Source organism: Platalea leucorodia (genome assembly GCF_965183815.1).
Source record: "Platalea leucorodia genome assembly, chromosome: 5".
In the NCBI taxonomy this organism is placed as follows: Eukaryota; Metazoa; Chordata; class Aves; order Pelecaniformes; family Threskiornithidae; genus Platalea; species Platalea leucorodia.
Window position 1 is genome coordinate 6,505,619 of NC_138827.1, and position 21,172 is coordinate 6,526,790.

Genomic DNA, 21,172 nt, shown 5'->3' on the forward strand with positions numbered 1-21,172 from the left:
TTCCTAAGAAAAGGATGAGTAGTAAACACACATCGGATCGATCCAACTAGCGTATCTTAGCTTTTCCCCTTTTAACCTTTTTTCCTTTAAGAGTGGGATGTGTAATGCTAGGTAGTTCCAGATTACTCTTCCAGGCAAAATGTACACACATTGTTTGCAAATGCATACCGAGAGGTTTGCAGAAGGAAAAGAAAAACAGTGAAATTTTTATTAACGGCCAGAACTAGCTGCCCAGTTTTGCAGAAACGCTATCAATTACTGTGTTGCCTTCTAGTAACAAGATAAGACATCACTGACTCATGAAACAAGCTTATATACCTTTCCTTTTCCCCAGTCCAGTGTGGGAAGAGGTAGAGGTTGAAAGCACAGGTTCTTTGGCCAGCCACCACATAAGTTCTGCTGTGCTATCACCATAGTAAATTATTTCAGAAAATGCTCAAAGATAACATCTACTTCACAAATCACTTCTACTCTGATTCTCTTCCTCTCTCCAGTTGTTTTATTTTTTTTCCCCTCAGCTCAAACTGATTAAAAAATTAGCATCTGTCACTGAATCACAGTTTAGCTCTGTAGTGCATCAGAGGAACACTGTACACAAAAATTATCAGCGGATTATTCTTAGATCACTGGAGAAAGCTAATACCACAATGATGAGCTTCAAAAATTTTCTTTAAAGTTTCCAAAAAAACCCCATTTCACCGCTAAGCACCTTACAACCTGATGAGTTAATGCACTGAACAAAGACACAAAGAAAGCTAAATATTGCAGGATTATGGTTGCTTAAAAATTATGCTGGACATAAATGCTTTTGGTTTTGCTCTCCCTCTACCTGGCATAACTTGAATACATTTTTGGCACATGTCGCAGCTTATTTCATTTACTGTATAAAAGACAAGACAAATAGAATGATCCTGAATGCAAAACTTCCTTTTGTCTCCTTGAAAATTACAGTAGTATGAAAAATATAAGTTGATATTAAATATAAGATGATAGTAAGACCCTGCCCTTCCCATATTTCAGACCAGAGAAGGAACTCTGGCTGCATACAATGAATCTTAATAATAAGTGCAAGTGAAAGAAGCTGTTAATTAGAGCAACAACTAGGTCACTTAAAATTTCAGATCAAGGAAGTTAATCACACCATTTACCATTAGACCTCATTGGTATTCACAGGAACATTTATAAACCCTCCTAACAAGAGAGTTTAAAATTGCTCTGCGCCCACCTTAGAGAGCTCAGCAGGTACTGCTGCATAAGGACCAAAAGCATTATCTTATATAGCAAAACTCACGCATGTAAATACAGATACAGAAGTTCACTTTAAACAATTATGTTGAGTTGATAATGCAAAATAATAATTTCTTAGCTGAAAGGAAGGTTGGGTAAAGCTCAGTAAGGTTTAAGTTAGCCTATAAGTTTAAATAATGTCCTTAGGCTATGACAAAAAAAATAAATCCCAGGTTAAAGTCAAAACAGTAAGGAAGGTTCAGTGGAAGCGCTACACTTTTTCATAGCTTTATGTACTACAGCTTATTTCTACCTAGGGCTGGTATCCTGATTTTCTTCACGGCCTTCAATAACCTGCATCATTCATGTTTCAAAGTCTGTTTTTCAGACCCAAATATGAGAAGAAAAGTGTTTTTAAATGATTTTGAGCAAGCTGCGAGTTCTGCGTCTTTACAGGTCATTTATAATGCATCAGAATGACAATTATATTAAGCTCCACACAGCAACTCATGAAACAGCAAGTGGCAGTAGAAAAGAGTCAGAGAAGAGGATAGGGTGTATCTGTCCAAGGAGGGAGTTATAAATCAGGATTGGAGAACACAAAACAGAATGAGGAGGACTAAATAGTATCATTATTTTCTTTAAAGGCAATACTGACAAAGAGCAGTGTGAGGCTGGAGCGGGAGAGCGCGATGCTGATGAGTCAATTTCCCTTTAAAGACACATTAGGTTTTTAGTACAACTTGATTTAAATGAAGCCAAATTAGAAAGCAAAAAGAAATTACAGAACTATGAAAAAAAAAATTAATATTCAAGGCAGCACATGGTAATGAAACTAATTTCCAAGAGAAAGGAAAACTTAAAAAATGGCATTAATGCGTTGTAATTTTTTTTTTTTTAAACAGATGGAAATATACCCAAGTCAGCTTGTGTTATATAGCCAAATGGAAAAAAAAAAAAAACAAAAAAAAAACAACCAAAAAAACCCCCAAACAACCAGCTGTGCTAGAGATAAAACTCCCATAGCTTTCTGTATGAATTCTCATTTAAATAATTCAGGTATAAACACTAACGTCTAGCTGGGAATTGTACCAGGTTGGCAAGGAGAATAAGTTACCAACTTGTGGTCACTGTCGTTTTCAAAGCTTGAGCAGAAAAGGGTTAAAATATACAGTCTTCCTTAATTATTAGAATTATCATTCATTGTAAATACAATGTATAATGGCCAGAGGCTCCAATATGAATAAGAGTTCCTTTACTCTAAATGCTTTATTCCAGAACAGTGAGTCTCTGCTTTGCATTTAGAATTTAAAAGTCAATGAAACAGATAAGAGGTAAGAAATGCCTGAATAAATGATTATAGTAAGACTTGGAGACTTTCTTTCTATAGCCACACAATGTCTAATTATTTGTTTCCACTATTATGCTTTAAACAAGCTTTTCTTTAAGTGCCTCTCTTTTGGAACTTCTTCAGGACTTGTGGACTAAGGAATGACTAGGGAATTAAAAAAGGAGAGTGGTAGACACATTGTCATCTCAGACTTAGCAAGGAAGGCAGGAGATAACATGTCTTTTTTATTATATTATTAGATGATCTAAGGATAATCTAGTTTTTACTCAGTTTAACAAACAGAAATGGATGTTGTCATTTCATTGTTTTAATCCTGTTCTCTTGTTATATTTCAATTGTTTCAATTGGGATGAAACAGTATTTTGTTGTGAAGAGACTGCCTCACATCCAAGTATTCACGGTAGGTCACAAACCCCCAGAGAAAATCTTGCAGGCCTGAAAAATCTAACTCAGCCAATTAAACATTTCTTTAACAGCACTGCTCAGTCAGGGAGCCAACCTAAAAGTGACCGAATGGTCAAGTTACACCCTGAGAGCATTGAAGGTGCAGAACCTGGCCGCGGGGGGCTGTTGGCAGCATGACCAAGGAGGGTCAAAGCTGCCAGCACTGAACTATGACCAAAACATCTCCACACATATATTGGAATTTCACCGTGACCTTTTGTCACAGCAGATGAGCTGTTGTAAACTAGAATAGATTCTGGGCACTGGTAAAGGTTTGGGCGTTTGTAGACCAGGCAGGGGAAAGGAACAGCTCTACCGTGCTCGGCACTGTAATTGCTGCTCTGGCCGTACCTGTCTGTGTGAGGCTGCTTGGTGGCTATGCTTTCTGTGCTGCAGGCACAAGCTCTGACTCTGCGGGGTGGTGTACTGCTTTCATTGCATCCCAGCCTCAGGAACAGAGTTTACACTGGTAACTGTATTTCATGTAACAGGAACATCACAGCAGTAGTGGAAGAAGATGTACCTAATCTTAGTAGGTTCGAGACGTGGTTTTTTTCCTAAGTTGCCATGAAAAGTCACATTTTGATACGATACAAAGGCATCATAAGCACTGAGCTCATTGTTAGATGTAAATGTGTAATACTGGAATAGAAAGATACATGAAAGTTTTACTGTATCATATTTTATGACCTACTTAGAAAAATCACACATATTTACTTGAAGAAAGAGCTGGGGACCTCCTCCCATTATATTTCAAAACAATGTTTTTCTTCATTCAAAGGAGAAAACTTAATAAAAACAATAAAACCAAATGAAAACTTCCTTTGTTCTCATGGCACTGCTACCTCTTGAAAAGATTGTCCTTCAGGTACTATTGCAATATTTTAACTTTGACAGCTGCTCTGTTGAGACATTACTACTGATAAAACAAAGCTTTGTCACTTCAGCTTTGGTACAATAGCAATGCAGTCACATATCAGCAAGAAAAGAATCAAGGACAATATGTGATGCATCATTCTTGCATAACTTGTTTACCAGAAATCCCATTGCAAATATGGTGAAGACCAGCTGAAGCATTTAGATATGTTGATGAAGTTAATCTAATGAATGGATGGATGTTTAAGAACACTGCGCAACTTATTTTAAGACTAGAGTATATTCTTTATACTTGCAAGTCATGCAGGCGCTGCTGATGCTTAGCAAACTGCAACAAAAAAATGCTGCTTTTTCTATTTCCAATAATATTTTTGTTTGCACAAAAACTTACACTTCCTTCAGGCCTGCCTCTCCCTCCCGACTTGCGTATGGGATTTCAAGAAAATACCCATCATGTAGTATCAATAAATGTGGGTCTGCAAGCAACACTTGGATGACCCAAAAGCTTCTTTTTTTTAATTAATGAAAATCCTTATGTCTTTCCAAACAAATACTAGAATCAATTGGTTGAACAAGGAAATACTTGTGATGAAGAAGCATCTGCAGAGATATGTAGCATGTGTAGCATTTAAAGGCAGCAGGGACTAAAACCTGTGTAAAACACTGTCACTTTAACATAGGAAAAGGGGAAAGCAAAATAAAGGTCAGCAACCTGGGTTCAGGAACTCCATCTTGTTTACAGACTGTACACAACCAATATACACACTAAAATAATTGGACCTTTTCTGCCAGTTCCCTCACATTCTTAGCACTGATTTCTTTCTGAAAGCACACAAACTATAAAAAATCCAAAGGACAGTGTCCTCTTGTTTGAAACAATCTGGTAGTGGGGAAAGTCTGAGAAACACAGTGACCTTTACCACTACTAAATCTTCACACGGTGCATAGGAAGAGCACACTGAGTGTCAAGAGAGCTCCCGTAAAGAGGTATTTACTGCCAGATCTCTCTAAATTATGGAAGAAAAACCTGCATCTACTGTAACTGTTTTACATTGAGATGTGTACAATATTTACCAACAGGCAGCAAATGAGCTAAATATGTTCCTCTTAAATAAAGTAATCCATCTGTCAATAGCACAAACTAGATTCTGCTTATGTTTTAAAGAAACAGAACATTTTGCATATCATTGCACTTACCCTTAGTTGTTCTCTTTCACAACTCATCTGTTGCTTTGAACTCTACAAGAGGAAAAAAGAAAAAAAACAAAAAACAACAACTTTGAAAGCACAGCATTCTTGCCACAGCAAAGCTGCTAGGTCTACATATCTTACACAAATACTGGAAACACAGCTATGAGTCTAAACACAACATTGTATCGTGGATCTAGTTAGAATAATTACTACAAAAAAGTATTATTTTTTCACTTATTATTTTAAATCTACAAAGGTCAAAAGGAAATTAACACCAGAACCCACCACAAGTCTGAAGTACAACAGCATTTTTTTAAAGATCTCCTTGGCAGTTCAGTTCAGGAAGAAGCTTTCCCCTTTTGCTGTTCTATCGCAAGTCTGTGTTATATTTCTGAATATCCCACTACTAAGATACCACGATATATTCACAGTACACCTTAGAAATAAAGACATAGAAGCTTTAAGAAGTGATAAACTATTCCTATGACAACATCCAGTTCTGATCAGGTATAAAAATAACCCTGAAGAAGACTTGATTCCAATACGTATTTTTTTTCCATACTCCTGTCTTTCTGTTCTGCCAGGTTTATGAGAAACACTCTTAGAGTTTGAGAGCTGGTTGCTGAACAAGACCTCACTACCAAGTAGCAGCAGATGTGAGCACAATCTGTGAAGTCACCACTCTGCCAAAAAGAAAGGGGCTCCTCCAGAAAGAGCTCAAGAAGCGGAGGAGCAGCAGTGAAACACCCCCTGCCTGGTTTGCTTTCTCGCTCCCTGGTTTCTCACTCAATCCTGCCACCAGGACCTCTTGAACAAAACTTTAAAAGCTTTGCTCAGGTGCTCAGGAAGGCACTCAGATGTTGATTTGTCCAGCCTGTGGTGAAAGGGGTTTTTTTTGTTTGGTTGGTTTTTGGTTTTGTTTCATTTTTAAAATAAAGTATGTTTGGAATACTTCTAGAATCATTAGTATCATTAGCGTTGAAGTGTAACCACTGCCGTTTCTGTAATTGAAGTAAATGGCAAACACAATTCACAAAACACGTAAAAGAAATCTGATGAAACCTGAATCCGTTTTCTACGGATATTTTCAGAGGTTCAGAGTTTACTTTTCACTACTTTGCACTTGCAAAAAGTTAAAACGTGAACCAATACCAATTTGTATGAGATATTTTTACTCTGTTGTGATGATGAAAAGGGGAACTTCTCAGGCAAAGTTAGGTTACTTACAAAAGAATAAAACTGCCAGCCTGTTTTTCAACACAGAAAAATGAGTCCTAATAAATAAGTTACAAGCTAAACCTTCTATATATATAGCAGAAGTTTTACAACATAGTCCCTGTACAAAAATACAAATCTAACAGCAACAAATGCTCTTAAAGTTCTCTAGCCGGGAACAAAAGGTAAAGGGATTCAGCATAGATCTATTTACAATCTTCCCCTAAAGAGTAAAATTAAGTACAGCTAAAGTGACTATCTCTTGCAGACTAATAACTCCATTTTTCAAAGTTTATGCCTTCACACCATGTATAAATTACTTTAAGGTTACCTCAGTCTGCATTATAAATGTACTTACGTAAGTCTCAAAAGTTAATTTTAGATCTGAATCTGCTCTAGATGCATCTATTCACATTGTTTAAAAAATATAAAGCAGAATAGAATATTTCAGTTGAAAGGGACCTACAATGATCGTCTAGCCCAAGTCTGAAGTGGATTTGGGGGTTTTTGTTTGTTTTGTTTGGTTAGGTTTTTTTACTGTTATCATTTAGGGATTTTCTCTGTGCAAACGTCCACACCAGAGATTTTAACTCCAATTTTCAGAAAAAAAAATTAGTTGAAATGTGACTAGTTTTTAGACAATGGTCCTACACACATTACAACAAACGAGTTTAAAATCATAACCATCTAAAGTTACCCACCCTTTGACTGTAGGATATATTCTATAAACATAACAACACTACTACTGCCTTATTCAGTTTTGTCCTGAGCAGTCATAACACAAGGCAGTATCAGTATGGTTTTTCATTTTTCCATCGATAAATGGGTGCACAAAGAAATGAGGAAAGTAATTTGCCCAACTAACAGCACATGAGCTCCACTCAGCAAACTGAACAACATCCAGAATGATTTGTCTTTATAATATTTCACTGGTCAGCTTCTTCGGATAAGGCTCCCAGCCTTACATTCTGTAACTTGTGTCCTACATATACCAGCTGTTTTTCTAGAAAAAATGTTCAACCTATACCATTAATTCCAGTATTTCTGAGGGTACTCTTCAGGCATTAAAAAAAAAAGAAAAAGAAAACCGAACAAACAACATAGTGATTAATTGAAGAGAACAAAGGGAAAAAAGGAGAACATAATAGAACACGCAGTGCATTACAGAATGCCGGAATGTTGTGATTACTTTTTATTTATTTCAACATCATTTTCTCCAACTTTCTTTTGCATCTCTTGTCCAATTTGCCTGTTTTCTCTAGTTAGATGCCTTGAGAGCATAACTTTAGCAATGGGGGTATATTTCATAACTTGCCTGCAGAACATAGTAGAACTGTAATTATTTGTAGGTATTAAGTACTAATACTTAAGTATTAGTAGCAATAATAATTTTAAAAGCTTCAGAAGCAGCCAAAAATGTAATCATGTAGAAAAGATGTTCAACATAGAAATCAACAGGAGATAAGGGTTATTCAAAATGCTGCTGTATATTGCATTGGTACTTAAGAAAGAAACCCCATCAGATCTACATTTGCTTTACAGCCATGGGATATGGAATTAGATAATCCTTCCATGCCATCTACAATGTGTTTATCCTCCGATTTTCTTACTTTTGTACGGCACAGCCATACTTGGCTCACAAGTTTAGTCTCTCTGATAAAATCCATAAACAAGGAGAGATTTACAATTCTTCCCGTTTCATCTGCCATATCATGTTGGTGGGCCTGGACATGCTGGTTGCATGCTTAGGTAAATGATGAAGATACTTTGTTTATGCCACAGCAGCTGCAAACTATTCTACGGTATTAGTTTAGGCTTTTTTGAGATGATTGTGAAGAGTCTTTTGGAAAGACTTTCTGAAATTTATATTTACTATTTTATTTCCATTTAGATATAGGGGAAAATATATTCAGATTGTACCTTTAACATCACCCTTCAAAAGAATGTGTTGTCCTCTTCCCCACGGGATGAAACTTTTGGCTCTGACCTCACACGAGCTGCACAGATTTACAGGCATTCTGTCTTCAGACAGAAAGGTGACAAAGGTGGTTAAAGATAAGGAAATATATCTAGACAGGAACAAGTAGGAAGACCAGAATACTTCAGCCTGGAAAAAGAGATGGCTGGGAGTAGGTGTCTATGAAATCATAAATAACATGGAGCTGGAAAAGCTGGAATGATTGCTGCTTCTCTCCCAAAAAAACCAACTAGATGGCAACAAATGAAAATAACAGGCAGCCAGTGATGGTACCTCAGACTGACAGACCCCCGGTCTGACTCAGAACAGCTGGTTCCATGTACGCTAATAACGTAAACATGCAAGCTTCCAGTAACGGTGGGTATTTGGAAACCCAGGGTCGTGGTGGTGGTGGTGGGGAATTTTGGAATGGAAGAAAGGCAAAATTTGTAAAAAAAACAACCAACCAAAAAAAGTGTTTCAGATATTTTGGAGTGGAGCAAAGCTTATAGTTATTGACTATCTAAGCAGATAATTAATTCTGTGTTTTAATTAGTCATCTATAAGGCTATCTGCTACTATAATTTTAAACATGAAATTGACAAATACCTAACATCACAGAGACCAGAATAGAAATGTTATTTAAGATTGAAAAGAAGTATTTAGGAACAGTGGGAGAATAAAATAGGGAGGGAAAGAGTGAATAAGAACAAACATGTACAAGTGAGGAGAGGGCGACTGTGTCTTAACATCCAACTGCTACACCACATCTGCTGGCAAAACAATTAGAACAAAAATATCCATTTATTTTAAAACAAACAGCTTTCATATGAGTGTGAGAGTTGTATTTTAAAATCTATTTTGACTCAAACTACGACCACATCCATGGTGTTCTGTTTACTAAAAGGAATGGAGGAAGACAACGGGGGCGACCTGCAGGACACACCAACGGCGGCGATTTCCTTTGTTTGAAGTTCAGCAAATGGTTGATTCCCAGCCGTATGTTTTAGCTGTAATAACAAAATCCATTTCACTGCTTCCCTCAGAGAGTGAACTTCCATGTAGGTAGCTCCCTCATCACCCTTCATACTAGAAGCTTTCCAGAACAAAAGCAGCAAGGCTCAGTGATAATGCCTTCTTAGGGTGAGATTAAAAAGAAAAAATGAAACAAGCCAAACAACGAAAAAATATTTTTCATAGTTTAAACAATGATCCCTTCTATCTATCTATCTGTCTGTCTATTTATCAGTTCAAGTTTATTAAAATACATCGGGAAAGGCTCATTTGGGCACAAGCGGCTTTCTGTGCCGCTAACCAGTGCCAAATTTGCTCGCTCGTTTTGTCTTTTTTGCTCTCTGTGCCAGTTTAAGAGAAACATCCTGGCAGTACTAAGCACTTAAGGGAAAACATAAATAATGCATTTACAATATGTAAACCTGTACAGATAAATGAGAGAAACTGAAAGCCATAACATATTTAATTAATGATCAAGAGACCTTAGAAGCAAACCTTGTGCACATCCTGCAATTTTAAATACAGTGCTTCTCAATCCTACACTTACTTCGTTATATCTCTGGATTGAACCATATGCAATGAACTATTTATTCCTTTTCGTTCAAGACTGCATGAAGAACCTGGTCAATATGGTGAGTGTCATTATGTCAAGCTCTCACATACCACAGTTTAGTGGAAGAATGCATAAAATATTGATTTTCTTTAAAGGATTTCATCAAGGAAAAAATTTTAAAGAACTTGAACAATAGTTCAAGACTACAGGTCTTTTTATAAGACAACAGTCTTATAAGACACTCATGCTGTCAGGCTCCATCATTTTAAACAAAAAAAGACCCTCTGGAAACACTGTGCAGCCTGCTGGTGTCATTCTCTGCTGAGTTCATGAACATAAATAGAACAGGGAAGTATGTTTTGTTCTCTTTAAGTAACAGTAGCAGGTGGGAGTCTCAAGATCTTTTAAATGTATTTATCAGTCATCCACTCTTCATAAGGACGTGCAAGCCCTAGCTCTGAAGAAACCGAAACACAAACAGAAAATAGGACCCATCTATGGATGCAATGGACAGATTGAGAGGGCAGCAGTATTACTCAAGTTGACAAGGAATACCAAGAGTCCACCTGGGGAGGTTTTGTAATACTAAGCTTTTTAAGTGTCATTTTAAAGAAAGGGTTTAGGTGATGAGGCAAAGAGAACAATACGATGGTGACAGGGTTATTTACAGAAAGGTTCCACTTAAAATGTAAAAGAAAAACCATTTTGTTATGGTACAACATTCCCAAGTATTTGTTTCACATTTACAAATTCAAAATACTTTCAGGATTGAGGTGGTCATTTGAAATGCAGCATAGTCCCAGTGGTTGAAAGTTGGCAAGCCAACAGCTGAAGTCTTTTATATTCTAGCTGTTCTACCATAAACGCACATTTGTGGTAAATGCACTTAGCCTGTGTTCTGAAAAGGGTGTATATAAAGCCATCCTGTTCCCAGTGAGCAGCCACACCGGAATTACTTATCCATGATTTTCTGTGCAGCTTACTCTACTCTAACCTGCTCTAACACTAGTTCCAGGAAAGGCCCTCCAACATTTTTGTCTTTCTTCTTCCACCTCAAAAAGGAAAATGCAAATCTGACTACCCGAATTGTAACAATATGCCTCTTTTCATTAGGGAAGGATAGTTTACAGTCAATACCTACTATGAACTGTGGAGCGTGAGAGTCGGATGCGAAAGACTTGGCACTGATCGCAGTCACAGTGCTTTTACCGGAATGTAACTTCACAATTAGTAATTGCTTATTTATCTGATCAAGGTCTCCTATTTCTCCTCATTCATACATAGATTAAATAGCTGAAATAAAACCACACATTACTCCATCACAGTCACACTAGTTGTATTTCACTAGATACTATAAGACAGTCCATACTTTTTCATACTATTTGCAAAATCCATCTACCAGTGTTTTCTCTTATTAGATACTCATCTGACTGTAAAAGTCTTCTCTCAAAAATTAAATGCTTGGGTTTTTTCCTTGCCACATTGCACAAAAATGCTGTGCTACACAAGGAGATACGCCGTACGCTGCCGTCTGCTGTATTTCATGTGGAAACAGTCACTTCCCTTGCATCATTTTATTACATATTAGTTTTCCTTATCTCATTGCCTTACAGAATTCAGAAAAAATGATGCTTCAAGTCATTTATTATGTGGAGAGAGTACGGGCTTGTATATAAAAGTATAAATAATGTTGTGTATTAATTTAAAATGGCTTCTCTGTACTTCATGTGAAAACCCAAAACACAAATGAAGAAACAATGTCCACCCCAAGAGCTCACAGTGCCACAAAGTAGAGTCTGAGGTTGTCAAACAAAGAAGACTCGTTAAAAATATCAGTAACCGCATAAACATATAGGATGATTTGAACTGGAAATGGGGTTTTCAGAGCCTTTGGTAGTGACTTACAGGATCATCAAGAGGCTTTCAGACACAAAATCAAGAATATTTTTCCTCAAGGAGTAACTGGGACCATCCTCCTCCTCTGCTGTGAGCTGCTTACATTTTTTTCTACACGACTTCCGAAAGCCCCAAATGTTGGAGAGTCTAACAAGATGATACAGTGCTGAAAACCTATAGACTTTTTGTGTACCTTGTGTTACTAATACAAAGGGGTACAGAGTGTATATGTCTGTGCATATGCAAATTTTTCCAGAACAGAGAGCTTCGGGTTTCTCTTGGCTAGGTACATGTGTTTGCATGCACAGAATTTTAATTTCATGGGGTTTTATTACAACCATCAGTTACTGTGCTATAGCAGTAGCTAGAGGGACTGATTTATTCTCAAATGCCCTTGGCTTGGTATCGTATATCGACTAGCGCTGCTGTCATAAATATATTTGGGTGAAGAACTGTCTAGAGTTCTGCACGTAATACTAAGCAGAGTTAAGGTTTCAAGTGTCACGTACAAGTGGGTTTATTTCTACTGGAAGAAACAGGCAATTATTATGGCCCATTGAGCTCAGATTAAGCATTTCCATCAAAAAAAGAAAAAGAGCCTAGTGCTACAATCCTTGTAAAGCTGTAAATGTAAATGGGGACCATCTCATCTTCCATAAAAAATAATCTATGGTTTTACAGGCATTTCTCCCTCTCCTTTTCTTCTTGCCCTCAAATTGGCAAAATATTCCAAACAGGATAATTTTATTGAGACAAGAAAGTAGAACATCTCCAAAAATAAAATAGAAACACTGTAAAAAAAAAAAATAAAACAGTTTGTAGGCAATTATTTCCTTGTGTAAAATGGGTCCTTCAATCAACTGAGAAACCCCAAAGTCCAATTTTCACCTTTTCTTGGCTTCAAGCTAAGATATGTTTTTTCAGCAAGATTACCTACACTGCTTGACCAGCATTGTTACCTGGCAAATACAGTTTTGGGGTTTTTTTGGTTTTGTTTTTTTGCAAAAAAATTTATTTTTTTAAATAGCCTTGGTTATATGCCCAAAGCGTGCTGCAGATCACAAAGATACCCACGTCACTGAATTTGCCTTTGGCTCCCTGAGTGCATTCAAGGAAATTCGTGTTGCTGCAGCATAGCCTGGAAGCTCTTCATTTTCTGAAGAGTCAAAGACCTGCAAGGTGGCGTAACAGCAGCCAGCACCGCAGCTTTCCCCGTGCTCCCACATCGTATCCTGTTATATAAGCAGCTCCCTGTTTTTTCATAAAAAGTTTAGGAACCGTGGGACTCTGGTATGCCCTTGTGAAAAGTACCATGAAGACAAAAACTGGTTTATGTTTATTTTGCATCTACATTATGTGACTAACTCTTGAACATTAAGGCACTGGTGCATTTATATTGGAAACTACTTTGCAGTATACTTTAATATAAATTAGGAAAAAGGTCTCTAAAAAAATACTTGTTGCAAGTACCATTCTAGAAAACCACTTGTGTGGTAAAGCCTCGAAATTAAATTCTGCATGCATGTTCTGCATGTATTAAATTCTGCATGGAACAATCCCATGAGAAACTTCATCTATACTTAGTATTCAAATATAAACTCCTTTTATACATAAAAGACTAGCTATAGTGCATTTTATTTAATTTCCCTGCATAACACAGTAAGTACTATAAGGAATAATCAGAAGGCAAAGTCACTGTACTAAAAAGAATAAATGGACACTATGAAAAATGTAATTAAAAATACTGTGATATTAAAGCAACAACCAGTATAGAACTAAAATTATATTATTTTAGAATGCAAACCTACCAGACCAAGCCTGGCGTATTACACATATTACACTGTTTACTGCAGCATAAATCATTTTTGTTTCATAAGCATATTGTTATTACAAGAATTTACTCTTGTAAAATTTTGTAACTTTTGGAAAATGGATCTTAAGTCTCTTTCCTTAAAGTCTCTATCCAGAAAAAAAATTAATGCAGATAATGGCATTTATTAAGTGATAAACTCTGAAGCTACTGTAAATATAGAATGAAGAAATCAGATATATTCATTAATATCTGAGTATTGGGTACTGCTAACAGCTTTTGAAATGAATTCTATTGGTCTGCATTACATAAAGAAGGCAAAAAATCTGATATGCTGCATAGTAGATTTTTCTGAAGTAAAGATAATCGACAGAGACAATGACTAAAAACTATAGGCCAAGAACATATAATAAAATTAAGACAGGATTTAAGTAAAAACTCCATTTTACATGGAAGAGTTTCTTATATTTTGAACAGAAAATTAATACTAGTCTGTTAAGGTGCCAGTTACACTAACTGCAGATAACAACTCGGAAAGACACTTCAGGGAAGAGGAGAGAATACAAGACTGACAATAAGGATATCACTGGAGACAGGCATGGATTTTCAGACAATTACCAAAGCTAGTTATGGTACAAATTGCTACTATAGACACCGCCTGCGTGTTATCAGTAAACATCTGGAAGGCTACTTGCCGTGCTTGTGTGCTGATAAAAATAAGTCAAGTTCATTCAGTCACCGATGCTTGACAAATTACAAAAAAACCCCAAACACAGCTTTTATCTGGCAGATCCACATTATTGGCTGAAGAGGCCATTATAGAAGGAACTGGTCTGAGAAACAAGATATTGCCAGCTCAGCAAGAAGCCAATGAGTTGACAGATATCCAAACTCTGATTTGACCCCTTCCTCAGAGTTACTCTTTTTCTAATTAAAATATTACTCTTTAGAGTGTTATAAAGTGGAAGGGCATGTGTGTATATATATTTTTTTATATACATAAAAAATAGTTTAATTTATATGAAAAGATACAAAACATACTAAAATGTCATTCTGCAGTATTAACCTAATAAATCAATCATCAGTAAATTTATCTGGAAAACTTATTTTATTCATCTGCAGATAAAGTAGGAAATCCTTAGAATTTTTAACAATTTAAATTCTACAATTGTTTTTAACTGAGAGTTAATTAACAGTATCCTACTATAGTTTAATTTAGTTGGTTGGTCAAGGTATTAGGTTGTGGTTGTTGGGGGTTTTTTTTCCTTTTTTCTTTTTTTTGTTTTGAGTTTTGTTTCTTAAACAGGTAAGAACTGGCATAAGCAGGATTTGTGTGCAAATTTTAAACCTTCTTACTAAGAAATAATCCATGCCTATACAATTACATGTACTTTATATAGATATTCTTGTCAGTAAAATTTGATTGCAAAAAAAGGTGAACATCATGAAGTAAATACATTAAAAATGATAGGCTATTTTCATGTATCACTCTACCTAAAGCTTGAAATTTTGGTGGATAACTTCATTATTTATGAAACACATATGTGCAACTTATCTTGAGCTCTTGGGAGAGAATTGCAAGGACATAAATGCAAGATGCAAATTAATAATTAGAATCCGCACATATTTTCAATAGGAAGTAGGCTTCTAAATGTCATTAGTGTCTTTTAAATGATCCCTTTCTGTTTTGCACAGGAAATGCAATGATCAGTTCTGTGCTTGCACACACACACACCAAAACACATCAAAACACAAGCATTGTAACCTTTGTTGCACTGATGAGTTTGTTTTATAATAAATCTTTTGAGCGAGGCAGAGGTTGCCTTTACTGCAATAATTTATCAAATTGTGGACCCCTCGGGTGATAGTCTTCTCCTAAAGCGCAGCAAAGACATGGAGGAATTATGCCTTCATGAAGTTTAGAGAGAGAACTTCATACCCTGTGTGTGATACTTAGTAAATATGCCCAAACCCAGAAGTGTTTTTCCTTTGTTTTCAAATGAATGAATTAGTCCCAGAGAGAAAAAATGTGCGCACACACACACACACACACACACCCCCCAACTAGGGCTGTTCTTACTCTTGTGGCATGAGCCGCGCTCTGCATTAGGGTTCGCGCCCCCTCGCCAGTACGCAGGTCCCCTGACCATTTCTGTAACTGCAAGAAGCTGGAGTCAGAAGAAACTGCAGGCAGGTATTTAATGAGCTATAAGACCAAACATGCCATAAGGACCTTCTTACACAATTTTTTACAACTCTGATAATGTTACTCAGTGGAACTGTAGGTTGTACAAGCAGGCAGAACGTTTGGCTCTTAGAGCCACAAAACAATCACTTCTCGAAGCTGTTAATACTAGTACAACATGTAAAAATCCCGTTTTGTTTCTGATTTGTACTGCAAATCTTACATACCAAAAGCAGTACTTTGCTCTTTCTTACAGCAACAGAATTGCAGAGGAACTCTACTGAAATGGGTAATTTTAGATTTAGAGACATAAGGAAGGGTAAAAGTCTTCTGGCAACCATCTGAAGAATAACTCCAGTTCCTTGCACTTACCAAAATGATCACAGAGTCACTGTGGTTCGGTACTCCAGAGATGTGGCACGACGGTGCGAACGCTTCTCCTGCTTGCGCCTAAAGATCATTATGTTATCACTTGCGACAGTTTGCAAGTTGTCATGATGTCAGTAAGAAATCACGGATTGCAGTTTGGACTAGATGACCTTTAAAGGTCCCTTTCAACCCAAACTATTCTATGATTCTAAATAGTAACGTAAGCATAATAAGTAATGTTTTTTACTGTCTGTTGTCTGCATTATTAAAATGAGTTATCAATTAACAGTTGATGATCTTTTAACATTAAAGGAAAAAAGATACCAAGATAATTGCAGTGCCAAACACAGAAGTATTGAGAACAAAATACACCAGTAAATGAGAACAAAGCGAGCACGAAGTACCTCGTAATAACACGGGCTATATTTAGCCCCAGATGATGCCACTAACAGGAGAGAGACTCAAATTATGGTTTGCCAGGTTTCTTCTCAATGGGATAACACAGATGTCTGCAGATTGCTCCAAATTATGAATTTTTCTAGGAGTCCTAAAGTTCTGCCTCTGAGACCCGCTCTGCAATTCGTGATCGTTGCCTGCCTGCTCCTCTGGAAAACTGGCAGCCTGGCAAAGCCTGCACCCACTACCCCGTGTCAGCAGCCCCTCTGTGGGGCAGCGTAGGGTGTTACGCAGCATAGCAGTTACAGTGCTTCAGAGGCACGCTGGAGCTGCAGTGTATGTTGGGCTAAACTATCATATACAAAACCAGGTGTCCCACCTGGCAGTGGAGGAAAGCAATGCCTCAGGAGCTTCCCCTCCCACCAGCATGGACCATGCAGCTTGATACATTAGAAACACACATGCTGTTCTTCTAAAACAGTAATGTTGCACCATAGCTGAATATGGCTAAATGTGTGCAAGTCTGTTAGCGATGAGAAGGGTCCCATAACGGGAACTCTGTAGAGGTATGATTTGCAAATTCTGTATTTATATTCACACACAGCTAAAGTAACTTTAAATACCCCTGCTCAACTTAGGAACAGTCCCGTGAAGAAGTTGTTTTCCAAATAGTCAAAATTCCTTTCCCCCATGGGGAGATGTACCTTGTAGGCCTTGGAAGTATTTAACTTACCTCCCAATTTGTCCATGGCTAGCAAGTGAAAAAGCGAGGGACAACACCAAAGTTTCTTCGAGTGTTTGCAGCATTGGTATCCTGAGAGGAAAGTTTTTTATTCTGCACAATACTCAAATCAAATAACTGCATAGGGAAAGGAAGGGCATAGTACCTTAATCTCCTCTCCTAAACAGCTTAACTAACTATACAAGATGCAGCGCCTCACATTCAATAACTACTCAGTGCTTTTACTTGTTCTAAGAATGCATTACAAAGAATGTCAATAAACTTTAATTAGCAATATATTTTTAGTGGCAATGCTACAGCTTGCTACAATGAAACATTTCTCCCAAGAATTTCTAAAGCTTTGCTAAAGAAACCTTGACACTTAATAATGAAAGACATTTAGAGATTGTCATATAAGAGCATCCATTAGGGCAGTATATTCTTCTCACTCAGAAGCGGTAAGGTTACCTTGAACAAGTAAGTCTCATTTAAAATGTTCTTTGCTTTTCTGGTAAGAAAATGAACAATCATTGGCAAAAATCAGGTGCAGCTGACAAAGTTAAACATTTTCTTTCACCTTTTAATGAGACCACAGCAATGGCCTTACTGTCGAAAAAACAGAAAAGTAGAAGGAAACATTTAAACTTGTGTATGTGTGTGCACGTGCATGCACACCCATGCTCATTTTGCCAACTAAATGTCATGTTCTTCAATGACCTCCATGATAACAAGCTTGAAATTGTAGCTTCAAAATTCTATTGTATCTATACCTTTTGAAGTAATTTTAATGACACGTTGCATATGATCCTTATGCATGGAAGTGCTGCTCCCAACATCTCTAAAAAAACTGTGATGAGCTACCCTGAGGTGAAGTAAACTGTGACCTGAAACTCTGTCAGTTTAGAAGACACATAGAAATCTTTTACTATATATACATGAAAGATCTAAATATCATCTCTTTTTACAATAAATATAACCTCTTTTCTTCTTCATATAGCTATACATATCTTCACTTTTCTGCCATGTCTGAACCCAGATTGAAAGTGATCAAGGACAAAGAGTTCCATCTCCAAGTTTTCTTACATGTATATCTATCTATAGCTCTATATACAAGGGAGACAGAGGGAGAGAGACAGGGAAGCATCTCTCCCACCTATATCTGTATCCATACGTTTTCATTGCAGCACAGTATAAATCAAATAACTATATTAACAACTAATTTCAACATCATGTAATAATATACATGATTAATATAATAATTAGCATGCACAATTCAAAAGATACGTTTCATCCACATTTGCATGGGAGTAATGTTCGCAGTGGGGTGGTGCAGCCTGCGCATTCAATACAGTCCAGTCGTAGCCTCAAGCAAGGTGTCGTGTAACTCACTACTTTTCATTCACTTTGTTTCCAATGTTTGCAACAACTCTTTGCTGCTTTTACACCTGAACAGATTTCGTAGAACTTACTTTACTAAATTTTGCAATGAGATAAATATGCAAAATCACTCAAAAATCGTTTTGGCCTGCAGATTATTTCTTTTTTTCCTCCCTTTTACTTCTGGAAATGCTATTTGCATATACTGTCAAGAAGCAAAGTAAAACCAAATCCTTGAGGTAAGTTCCACAACTGCAAGAGGATGCATATTATCAAAGAGGCGTTGGGTCAAGTTGTTCAAACTGAAAGCCACTCTCTTTTTAGCCAGTCTGCTATGATACTAAACAATTACTTTCACTTAAATAGGAATAAGCAAAGTATCATACAGAAATAAGGTGGAGCTCCTCAAAGCTCTGATGTATGTGGCCCTCGTGGGGAAATGAGAACAGGAGAATTTAAAAGAGCAGGAACAGCGTCGTGATGTTCTGTGTGGTTAAATCAGATTAATCGCCATCTAGTCCAGTGGAATCAAGGTCCAAACAAACTCATTATTTTTAAGCTAGGCAGTCTTCAGGTTTAGCAAATTTTCAAGCCTGGGATTAGTTTATGAGATGAATCGATTTTTAGCGTTATGATGTAAAAGCTATTCTAGTCTGCTAACTACCTGAAACACGGAGATCAATTTTGAGAGTAAAACATCAATTACCTCACTTACTGAGACAGGATAAGCAGCAATTAAAAGGGTAGGGAATGCTGCTCTGCATTAGGTTACTTGTCTAGTTTTTCAGCATATCATAGCAATTGTTTTGATTTCTAATTGTGTCTAGAGACTTGAATTCAGGCCTTTTACGTCTCTGTTATGCACATTCTGAGACAGGGCTGTCTCTTATTACTTAGAAAAAAATTCCTAATGTGCCTCAAACAGACACGCCATTAAAAATAATAACTAATTTCCATTGCGAAAAGATACTTTTGCTTAAGAATTCTTACCTGGGCTCAATTACACCGTAATGTCGATCATGGACGAGTAAATCTAAACTATGGCATTTCTGGTATCTAACACCCATCGTTGCATAAAGAAGTAAATCTTGCAGGAGCTAAGCACCTCTAGTTAAGATACAGCCTTTGCCTTGCATCTGCTGCATGGCATGAAGGTCTCTGAATTTCTAAAGTTTAGGAAGACCGTGGGATAGTCCTGAAAGCCCAGAAACAACTAGGAAGTGGAGAACACAGAAGGGAAACAGCGTGCTGCTTCCTAACACCAAGCAGTACAGACCAAACTGAAAACAGGCGACGTACAACAAGCACTTCAGTCAAAATCCACAAAGGTTCAAAGACAGCAAAAATATTATTTAAGTGACCAAATAGCCAACTACACAGGTATTGCTGCTTACCTAGAGCTGGTTACGAACAGACATTTGTTCATTAGATTTGCCAGAAGAACAACGATGGGAAGTGCCACAGAGTGTGCAACTTAATAATGCCCCAACAGCTTTCTGTAAGCTCATTCCCCTCTCCTTCAGCTACACCGATGTGGTAGGTTTTTAGGGAGCGGAGCCTTCCATGCAATCCAGGCACCTGACTAAGGCTCCCAGAACCCACAGCTGCTGAGCACCCACTGCCAATGGACTGCGTTAGAGCTGGAGACCCCAACTCACAGAGATTCTGTGGCTCTAGAGCAACCGCAAGGCAAAGCTCTGTCCATTTTTTAAAAGGTTATTTAGAATGAAAGTGAATTTTTTATAAAGACAAAATCTGTTTTGAAATACCAGAATTTTCCATAAAATTTATTCTTTTTTCTTTTTTTTCCTTTTCTTTTCCTCAGTCTCAGCTCTCACTGTACCTCTTCCTGGTTCCTGAGGAAGATAAAGACTTCTTGTAAAAAACAGAAAACCTCCTTCTAGAATCTAACCTTCGCAATTGTGCATAAGTATTGCGGGTTACAGATGTAGAGTGGCAAGAGAAGCATACTTCTTACTCAGTGTATGCTTTGCATTCTAGTAAGGTTCAATAATTCGTTAAAATGACTATAGAGCATTCTTTAGTAAATAAAGCCAGACTTAAAATACATCAGGGAGATATCTTGTTTTTTTCCAAAGCCTTTCACTTGATTCCTGAAACACTGTAACTCATAGGTGTACATTTAGCAGCCGAAGACTCGTGACTAAAAACACTGCAAAGAAGGAAAACACCAACCAAACAACCACCTTTCATCTGCCCGTCAGACAGATATCAATAGTGAGAATTCTTTTTACCTGAGGGGAATAAGAAATACCTTGATCTTATGAAAATGACAATTTGCAGGCATCCATTAAACAGATTTTTTTAATTTCCTGCATATTTTTTATAGTCATTCTCAGTTCTGTTTGATTCCTAGAGCTGAATCTACTGAGTAAGCAGTATTTGACCATATTTTACAGTGTGCGAGTGTGTGTGGTTTGCATTCTAAGATTTGGGCCAACATTGATTTTATTTCCTCTTAGTATTTTATAGTTATTAGACTGCAATAAATTTTTCTTAAGTCAAGTCTGGATTTAAATATGCAAGCCAGGATGGAAAGGTACTGAATCTATACTATGCCATAAATTTA

At 37.1% G+C, this 21,172-nt stretch overlaps 1 protein-coding gene across 2 annotated transcripts in view; it reads right to left on the reverse strand.

Moving 5' to 3' along the window:
- Positions 1-21,172, reverse strand: part of RBFOX1 (RNA binding fox-1 homolog 1) — a gene marked incomplete at both ends in the record, with an annotated part of 1,359,850 nt that overhangs the window by 413,146 nt on the left and 925,532 nt on the right. For both annotated transcript variants that reach the window (XM_082312185.1, XM_082312182.1), the window contains one exon: positions 5,096-5,137. In XM_082312185.1, the coding sequence (XP_082168311.1) occupies positions 5,096-5,137 (42 nt within the window). The remainder of the gene's footprint in view (positions 1-5,095; positions 5,138-21,172) is intronic.